Below are 10,015 nucleotides of genomic sequence, written 5' to 3'. Positions count from 1 at the left end.
TTGCATGACCTTGCAGAGAGACAGGAAACCTCAGTTTAAGCTACCCAGACTTGTATTTATTTTTTTTTTGCTATTGGGACTGTGTTGTACCTATCACAGTGCTCAAAGCCACAGCAGAGGTGGGACATCCCTGCTGTCTCTGTGGGATGGCATAAATGTCACTGATGCCGTCACAAGTGTGTACACAAGAAATAGGGTTTTTAACAGGAACAGTTTATTGCACTGTGAGCCAGTGACAGAACTGAGCCCACAAACAGTCTGCCTAATTTCAATACAATATTTTTCCATTGCATTCTGCAGCGGCAATGTGTCCTCTCTTTCACACTCTTTTATTCTTTTTCCACATTTAATCTTCTGCAGAAATTGGGGTTATTTGCCCTCCCCAACTCTCAAAACTTTCTGTATAAGAAGCTGCATCACGTTCTTGGTTTAGGACTAACAGAGATGTTCTAGAAATTGAGAAAGCGTAGCTTGGGGAATGCCTTCCGTTTATCTTTAATAGCGTGGAGTTCCTGTGCTGTTTCCATGCCTCTTTCTGTTAGCAGGACTGTTCCTGTGTGTGCCTTCAGCAACCAGCTTGCTTTCAGAGCACTGGCTCCTCTGCAGCGTGCGTCTGTATGACATACGGCTTCAGCTTCCCTCGCATTTGGGTCACAAAGTAATTGACAACATCCTGAAGGCTTGGGAGTGTCACCTGTTTCACCAAAACAAAAACAACCAACCAAACAAAAAAACCCAAACCAAATAAAACATGCCACCTGTGTTGAGAATACTTTTTTAAAACATACTGGCAGGCTGGGATCCCTGACCATGTTTCTCAACCAACTGATGCAGTGAGGTTTAGGACAGCCCTCTGTAATCTATGGCAACGTTTTGACACCTGAACATACAACTCCTTCCCTTCCATCAAATGAGTAAACAAAGCAGAAGAGAGATCGCTCTCTGCACCGTTGTGCTCTGCAATGACTGCTGGTGCCTTTTCAGCAGATGGTATAACAGCAGACGCTTTTTCAAACCAACGGGATGCTTCTCAGGCCATGAGTTAAACATCTCTCGAGAAAAGTGGAAAAAAACTGTTTTAAACCAAATAGCCTTGTTCACGCTTCAACTAAGTTAATTTTATTTCTCAGAGTTACATGGAGTAAGTTTTGAACTTCCTCTAACTGCAGTGTGAGCTTAGTTTTATGCTTTGTACTGAAGCCTGAGTCGAAAAAAAAATAATTAAGCAATCTTTACTTTGACTCACAAATTATAGTTAAGAATTCGCTAGAGATTTTCTGTAAAGTGATATTTCTTACACCTGCTTAAGAATCTTCAATAAGGGAATGTCTCACTTACCTGTCTTTCCAATTCAATAACGTAACTTGTTCCTTTGGACACCACTTTATAGTGCTTTAACTGTGGGGCACTGAAAGAAAATGAAAGTTGATACGCTGGTGAAAATTAAATGCATTTTGAGGTATCATTGTCATTATAAACTCCTTTACAAAGTACACCCGTTGCTCCTGCAATATCCCCAGAGCTTATTGAAGGTGTGTGGCAGGGTTTGTTTTATCTCGTTTTAGTTTAGAAACACAGAACTGCAAATGTCATTCCTGGTGTCTCAGATGCTTCTTGTTCTGAAGCTCTGCAAAAGCTAAAACATGGCAATTCAGTTGAAATGTATGGTTTTAGACTAATTTACTGTTTGAAAATACTTGTCTCATTTTTCATTGTTCATTTTATAAAGGCGTATGGCTTGTTCCATTTTCATTCTGTGTGATGACTTCTTAAACTGAGTAGGGTTTCATGGCAAATGAGGGAAGCCCATTTACTCAAGGAAACGGGCTTTTCCTGCATGATCTTTATTGTTTCTTTGTTTAATCTAACTGGCTTTGGAGGAAGCGAGAACCAAGAAATCAATTTCAAGCCCCATTTGCCTTTCTCAAAACAGCCTGAAGGCAAGGCATATGTCAAGAGATGTCAGCTCTAGGTATTAAGAATTCAGTTTTTAATACAGCGCATGCTAGTCAAGAATGGGTTAATATATTGTGGAATCAACCTACTCCAGCTTGTATCGAATAGTGATTGCGTAGTTCTTGCTGTCGCTGCCAGGACGCAGGATCAAATTCCCACATGAAGGGTTCTTTTCTAACATCTCTATCGCTTCTTGCCGGGATACTGCATAGAAGCACCTGCACCGAAGGGAAGAGAGAAAAGGCACGAATGAGAGTTACGCTGGCAAGGGCACGTCGTTCTGAGCTGTGTGAAGAGACACAGCCTACCACGCTAGCACCTCTTCACAATGCTGGGCTTATCCAGGGTAAGTAGCCATGGCTGCCAAGAGGCATGACATCTGAAGGACTCTTGCTGATTAATGCTACTATAGGAGCATAATTCAGGACAACAGTGCTTTGGCCTTCTCAGAGAGAAAGTGAAGCTTTCATACAAATAGGACGCTTTCTGGACCCCTGGAAAGAATGTGCGAAGAATAACCAGGACTTACCTTTAATTTCTCTATGGTAATCAGCATTTTCTCAGAAGGGCAGACACAGCAGGCCAACGTGTGGCTTTCTGAAAAGTTTCTTAAGCATAGCAATGCTGCCCTCAGCCTTTTCAAAACAAAAGGCATTGTAGGAAAGCTCCAGGAGTAATCTTTCTCTTAGGATACCTCTATAAAGGTCTCAAGGTAGATTTTGTTCATTGAATATTATACAACCCTTGTACAGCAGTTGAATTTTGAACCTCTGCATGGAAATAATACTTTGAAAGAAGGGAAGGCTCTTTAGTCAGGTTGGGGTTTGCACGGTTCATTCAGAGCTTACGCTGGCATAGCGGTCAATGTACTGCTGGGAGGGCTCTTTCTGTTCAAATATGCACTCGAACAGTTGTTAAGCGTGATCCTTCTTTTCTTTTCCTTCTCTAGCACTTCATGCATTCTTCTAAGTTGCTCAGGTAGTAATGACTCATCTGGTGGAACTGACAGCTGAAAAGGAACAGCAAAATGGAAAAGCAAATGAAAGAGTGGACAAACGTGAGCAATCGTTTCTGTGTGTGCATCGTAGCTAATCTCTGAGTGCGGCTGCTCTGCAGACATCTTTCTTACCTGCTTGGGTTAAGCATCTGTGATAATCTGGAAGGTTTGGATATGCCTCTGCTTTGAATAAAATGCTGCACATGTGTTCTTGTTAGAATAGTGAAATACGGGTATCTGTGTCCTGATTTAGAAGAAATGTGCATTGAAAGAAGTGGGAATGATGTAAAAATCCACAACAATATTTTGCAGTTGCTATACTGAAAAAGGCTACATAAACGTAACTGAAATTATTTCAGCCATCCTCAGCTTTTTAAGTGATTTAGCTAGGCCCATGTAAAGTCATTTGTGAACAAACTTCTTTCATTTTTACACTGGTCATTATCAAAAAGGGTCTTGGTATTTTCAAAGTGCATTTAGCAAGGAATAATAGAATAAAACACAGGGCTGAGGGGTTCTCTCAGGTGCGCAGTTTGGCCACTACTTTGGTTATGTCTTTATGCATGATAAAGACCGAGAGAGCTGCCTCTCTCAGAGCAGGCTCCCTTTTTCGCAGCTGTGGCGGGGGGATTTGTGCTAGAAGTCTTTTCCTTCCTGGACAGCAAACAGTGGATTGGGAACGTTGTCTGACTGGATACCGTGGCAGGGCGTGTACTGCAGATCAGCTGGGGTTAAATCAGCCTGAATTTTGCTCTCAGGAAAAAAAAAAACAAAAAACAAACAAAAACAACAAACCCCCTCAACAGTTTAGTGTGTGCAAACACCCTAGAAGCAAGGCTTTGTGCCTGTGGAAGCCAACATCTGGCATGCATGAAGAAGAAAACCCCTTACAGACACTTTTGACATGAAGTGAGATAAAAAACTCATCCGTACCTCTGTTACGGTGAGAATAAAACCCTTCCATTCTTTCCCACCTTCATAGTCATTAGCCTGAGAGAACAGAAAATGACAGTGTAAGAACAACTATGGCAACAACAAAAAAAGTATGATATTTCATGTGGAAGCCTCAAATAACTCTCACCCTTTTAGAAGTACTGTGCCTGGAAATGAGCACCCTGCCAAGCTACATCACACCCTGAAACCCTACACTTCCCCAGTACTCCATGTTCAATTAGAGGGAGAGGAAAGAGGAGAGAAGGTAAAAAAATCATATGCTCTGTTGGAGTAAAAGGAGAAGGTTTTATGTGCATCCAAGGAGAAGGCCGTGCTAAGGAGATAGGTGAGTCTCAAGTATAAAACCTTCCAGGTAGTCCCTGAGCACTACAGTCTGTATGGCTTCTGAATGGTGAGGGTGGTCAGAGATTTTGTCACCTTCTTGGTTTTACAGGTGACGTGGGCCTGTCACTGTGGTACTTCCTGGTTTCTCTTGTATATTTTCTTGCTCAATTCTTTGCTAATTTCATATTCCCAGATACTCCTGAGAAAAACTTCTCATGCCTCCAGGGGGAGTTTCCCTGGCGTTAGGTTCCTTTGCCCTGCCTCCCTCTGCCTGCCTTTCCGTGCTGCCTGGCTGCAGGCTGTACGCTTAGGTGGCAGGAAGGCGGCTCTACTCCCACGCCCCCGCACCACTCTGAATATCTGTGGGAGATGGAGTAAAGTACCAAGTGGTTTACAAATCACAACTTTCCTCTTTTTACCTTCAGTTCTAGCTCCCCATTTGACAGCATCAGGATAAACTGTGCAGAGCCATTTTCATCTGGATAAACATTGGTTGCTGAGGTCAAAGCTGAAATATCCAATTTCTGTGAGTACTAAGGAGGGGGAAAAAGAGAAATGGTACAAGCTGTAACTTTCACCAGAAATTGAGCTGCTCACCAAAGGAATTTGTTTAGAAGAAAATAGTCTGAAACTTTGTTTTTTCTGCCCCAGAACTTGGGTTTAGTTTAACTAACAGACATGCCAAAGCTCAGTCCTTTGCTTCTGCTTACAGAAGCTCTTCTCACCAACAACGTACCTTATGGATTCTTCCCATCCTAATCTTTGTAATCGCAAACAGATTAAATCCATGAGACCTCCCTGAGTATTTGCTTTGTGACTTGAACTAAACCCTCAGCTGGAGTACACCGTAATAAAACCAAGCACTTTTTCCTCAGCTGCATAAAGGAAAGTCACATTACACACCACGATAATTTTACCCTTGTGCACAGCAGAAGAAAAAGCACTCGGTAAAATTATGGACCAATGCAGATGTTTGTTAGTTCAGGTTCCCCCAAAAAATACTCATTTTTGTTTTGATGAGGCAAATTAATATGCTTGTCCTGGTTTAGGGTGGAGCAGAGCCAACTTTATATGTGGCGAGAGAGGCTCTTACTCACGCTTATTGCTGTGGCCACCAGGCTCAGCTGACTCTCGTGTTTACCTTGTGGAGGGGTCACACCTGGGACAGGTCAGGTGACCCAAACTGACCGATGGGGTGTTCCATCCCATCTGCCATGCTCTGCGTAAAAGCTGAAGGACCAAAGGGATCAGGTTGGCTCCTCTCCAAGGGCTTGTCGTCTTTGAATCTTCTTCAATGGACTGCTTCTTCAATGTCTCTCTCTCTCAATGGCTGATGTCTGAGGATGACCCCATCAGCTCATCTGCCCTTTGATCCTGGTCAGTGTGTTCCAGTTCTCATTTGTCACTGAGTCCAGTCTGGAACTTTCCCAGTGCCTGCCAGTGAGATCTCCCTGGGAGCTTGATATGGTTTTGTGTATGTTTATATTGCATCTATTATGTTATTTCCCTTTTAAAAATTTAATTATTAATATTTAAGTATTAATATTTCATTAGTTTAGTTTTTTCTAAACTCACAAATCTCTTTATCTCTCTTCTTCCTCTCCTTGGAGCAAGAGCTGTGGGAGAGCATCTGTTGTCTTGTCATTGGCCAACCCGGCCCAAACCACGACAATGCTACAGTTTGTTTCACTCTGGCTTTTTTTGATCTCAACCCTTCTGTTAAAATGTTCAGTACTATTTTCCTTTTTTTTTTTTTTTTGGACTACGCAGATGAGAGAGGAACAGGTGCTGAGGGGTGTCAGGAGTACATAAGGATTACTTGATGAAAATAACTGATGCACTTAATCAGATGAGTAGTTACAAAGACAGCACATTACTCACCGCTGGGGCTTTCTTGTCTTCATAAAAGAAGAGCATAGTTCCTCTGAGTTCTGTCCAATACACTCTAAACTCCTGTTGGAAAGGAGGAAGATGATCGGTTTAGTTCCCACAAAATGCTGAAAGTGAAAGAACTGCTAAGAAAAAACTATGTTGTCATATTTTCAGTGTTCTAAAGATCGTTAAAGAGCAAGTATGTATTTTGCAGGCAGTTTATGCAAAAAAAAAAGGCCAGTAAATAATTCTTTACAGGCAAAAAGATATATAAGCTCTAGGCTTTGTTTTCTAGTATCCTAATCTGGCATGGAACTAGAAAACTTTACTTTTGTCAAAACAATTTAAAGGGGGTACATAATGTAAGGAAAATACATTTTAAATGCCACTTTAAAATCTTGCTCTTCCTAGAAGAAATACAGGTGGAAAATAGTGTGAGATGAACGTGTGTAAAGACTCCAGTCTTCTGAACAGCATTCTCTTGAAGTGCCTATTTGCATTGAATTTTGATCCTGCCAGTTTACTTGCTATATGGCGAAGATCATGGAGCTTGACAGTAGTCTGACCTGTTAACTGGACTTCTTGCATTTGAAGTGGTGTTTTACATGCTCTGTCTTTAAATTACGTGTGGTAGTTTTCTTAAATCAACACTATGCCAAGGCAACTACAATTCTCTGGCTCTTCTAACTGTTCCCTAATGCAGTCATGCCAGAGTGAGGGGAAAGGTTTTTCTGTTTTCACGTGCCCCTGATAACTATGGCTGTTATGAGACGCTGAACTGGGAAGGCAACTTCTGTAAAACAGAAACTCTGTTCTAGTTTTCAGTTTCCTTACCTGTTTTGTGTGTGTTGTTTGGGTGTGGGTTTTTTGAGGCAGGGGTTTAAAAAACAGGCACAAAAATTAAGGAAAAAAACCCAACAACTGACTTGTGAAGTCTGATAGGTCATAAAATTAGGGTGAGCAATATTCCCTAGAGTATTCTGCAGGTGATCCTTGCTCTTTACCGTACTAGTTCCTAACCAGTCTTTCTGGTGGTTTTTGTTGAATTACTAGCGTAAAATTTCTGTAGCGTTCAGCCTCTGGACCCACAAACCTGTGAGTGCTGCAGCGTTAAGGTAAATGTCCTCATTAAACCGTCTGTTCCTGGCAAGTTAACGAAGGCAGTGAATGCTTGCTGTGGTACGGGACTGGATGTCATGGGAAATTTTTGAACTGTACCTTATAAACCGGGCTTTCTGCTCTATGGAAAAGTAGCAATAGTAGTTGCCCAGGAGCACTTGTTACTGTTTCACAGACAATAATATGTTTTCCTCTTAGGCATCTGGTCTCTCAAAGGTGATAATACACCTCCTCAGTCCCATGTAAGTCTCTTCAGATCGGCTGCATATTATTGCTCTGCCTTGTTAGTTTTTGTTATTCCAGTATGATAGTTACTGAATTTCAGAAGAATGGATTGGTCAGGGGGAAAAAAGTTTATACATAAAAGGATATAAATAAAGGAATGTAACAGGGAGCTCTATTAAACTTGCAGGTGTTCTCCTGCTAGATGCAATAAAACAATGTGTTGAATAATTTCTCATGCTGCAGAAGAATTAATAGTAAGATTATTAGTCTACTTTTTGTTTCTTGGAGTTCCTGTTTTCTGTGGTACCTGGTTGTTCCTGTGTTTGTGAACTGCCATCCTATTTTGGTCTTTTGATTACATCTACCTTTAGCACTGTGTGACTTATTTTCTCTATTCTGTCTGTGCTCCTGTATCCACAGAGATGGGGTAAAAATGACTTTGTAAGCCCAAGTACAGGGATTGTGGTTATCAAGTGCTAAAAAAGGGCAGTTAGCCTGATTAGCGACATGCGCTGAACACACATGCTATCACACCACACACAAGCATGTAGGCATTTACAGATTTGTGTCTTAAATAGTAATCTTGGGTCAAAAAAATCACTCTTATTCTCCCAGTTAGTCCACATATGTTAAATCATCAGCCCTTAGTAACACGAAATAAACAGATGTAGAGACATATACTTCAGTTGGCGTGTCACTGAAGATATCAGGATGGATACTGTTCTCCAGTAGATAAGAGGATGTGTCAGAGCAATATAAGCATGTCAAACTTTGTTCTTGGTATTGAAATTATTGCATTAGCTTTTCACCATGGTGGTGGCTATCAAATCAGTTAAACTCAATCCACATTTCAGTAGGTAATAGCAAATTATAATGGGATCCTGGAGATAATGATGGTTACCTTACATAATTTATTTTACACACACACACACACACACGACATAATATGAACAGAAATAACTAGATGTCATTACTTCTGTGCAACCATTTGTGTCAGCCAGTGCTGAGAAACATTTCTCCGCACAGACTTGTCCCTCCTGGCAATACATTTTTGAACAAATATTCCAATACATCCACTTACCGGGACAGTATGCCTTACCTGGCATCTCGAGTGCCGGACAGACAGGTAACCTTGGAAGTACAAAGGTAGACCGGTGATCCTCTGCCGCTCCTGGAATATTTGCCGGGGGGCTGGCTGAGGAGTTCCCTCAGGCTGTTCCCTAACGCCTCTCAGCATCCTTTGGATATCTCGGCAGGATATCTGGATATCTTCTGTTGCTGTGCTCTTTTTTTTTTTTTTTTCTTTTTTCGCCTCCACTCCCGTTGTTCTCGGTCTGCTCCGTATCAGCCTCAGCCGGAGAACTCGCCCTGGTGAGAAGGGGGAAAAAGCAGCACCTCGAAGAGGAAGTCTCCGTACTCACTTTTAGGTCAGCGCACGCCACCGACTCTTTGCTTGGTGGATGATGACAGGGACAACCAGACTGAACAGATTAAAAGTATCTTTCCCTTTAAAGTGTGCTCCTGGGGTTTGCTGGTGGGGAGACATTCCAATGAGGAGCGTGCTGGTACAAAAGCGCATCATTGCTGTGGCGGGTGTCACTTGGAGGTCATGGTGGGAAAGCCTGCTTTTTATGGCTTACAGCACTGGACTTTTCATGGGCTGCTGCTGGGGGTAGACTGCTCCCAGCTGCCTCTGAAATAATATTTACATTTTTTCATTGGGAGTGTGGATTAACTTTGAGACTATCAGAGTTTAACTTTCTTTAGCAAATGGCTCGGGGGATTACAGGATGCTGAAAGTGAAATTGGAAATAAATCTGCCTATGGTGGTTTATAATTGGCAAGGTAAATCAACTTTGCAACGGGCAGGTATGAAGATTTGCATCACAAAAGAACTAATAAGCCTTTAAAGAAGCTGTGGAGATTGTAGTTCAGGAGCAAAATGTTGGTCCTGATGAAATGAAGGGTGAACCATCAACTTTCACACAACCAGGATGTTTAGTTTAGTTTCTGGCTTTCCCCTTAGCGATCATAAAGAATAGGGATGGCAAGACTTGGTGTTTTGATGCTGGTTGCTGCTAAATGTAAAGTACACATTATTAAAAAAAACAACAACTTGTTTTTTTGTTGGATATCTTCATGGCCTTTTGTGTGTAGGTGTAGCATGATAATTAGCCGGTAACGTGACCTGTGATAGATCAGATAGCTGCCAACCAACCCTAGCAGAAGAGGGGTTCAGCCCTACGTGTGAAAGTAAATTCCCCATAGGGGCTGGGGCGAGGTACGTGTTCTCAGATTTTGGCTAAATTGCAGATTTCTTGTACGCGTTCTCTAATGATTGCGTTTAAATGGCAGAATTTGACTTTGCTGTCGAATGCTGCCAACGAGCCCATGAACACGGGTTCCTGCACCTTTGCCGGGCAAGGCTGCAGCTGAGCCGGCACGTAGTCCACCGCTTGCCAGCGTGTGATAAAAAGCATCGCTTAAAGTTTTATTTTTTTTTTGGGGCTTTCTTTTGCGGATACCCGAAGATACTGTGGATGTTGTGGCGATACATTCTCCAGCAGT

The 10,015-nt window shown here is 42.0% G+C and overlaps 1 protein-coding gene across 1 annotated transcript; it reads right to left on the bottom strand.

Annotated features, from left to right (window-relative positions):
* Positions 1–583: 583 nt before the first annotated feature.
* Positions 584–8,900, bottom strand: STAP1 (signal transducing adaptor family member 1). Its single transcript, XM_074588823.1, has 8 exons — positions 8,547–8,900; positions 6,113–6,184; positions 4,651–4,764; positions 3,887–3,943; positions 2,805–2,965; positions 2,046–2,174; positions 1,339–1,408; positions 584–694 (listed from the first exon to the last, which is right to left on the bottom strand). Exons 1-8 carry the CDS (start codon positions 8,682–8,684, stop codon positions 584–586), a joined length of 852 nt encoding a protein of 283 aa, XP_074444924.1. The 5' UTR covers positions 8,685–8,900.
* Positions 8,901–10,015: the final 1,115 nt, after the last annotated feature.

Source organism: Larus michahellis, chromosome 5 (genome assembly GCF_964199755.1).
Source record: "Larus michahellis chromosome 5, bLarMic1.1, whole genome shotgun sequence".
NCBI classification, from domain to species: Eukaryota; Metazoa; Chordata; class Aves; order Charadriiformes; family Laridae; genus Larus; species Larus michahellis.
This window is presented reverse-complemented; position numbering and strand designations above follow the sequence as displayed.

What these genes read in the sequence shown, in the direction of transcription:
- STAP1 (XM_074588823.1), bottom strand. Translation starts at nt 8,684, where the DNA reads ATGCTGAGAGGCGTTAGGGAACAGCCTGAGGGAACTCCTCAGCCAGCC. An exon ending in ATGGGGAGCTAGAACTGAAG is followed by an intron (nt 3,944 to 4,650) that starts GTAAAAAGAGGA and finishes CTGTTCTCTCAG; the next exon opens with GCTAATGACTATGAAGGTGG. An exon ending in ACTATTCGATACAAGCTGGA is followed by an intron (nt 1,409 to 2,045) that starts GTAGGTTGATTC and finishes ATTTTCTTTCAG; the next exon opens with TGCCCCACAGTTAAAGCACT.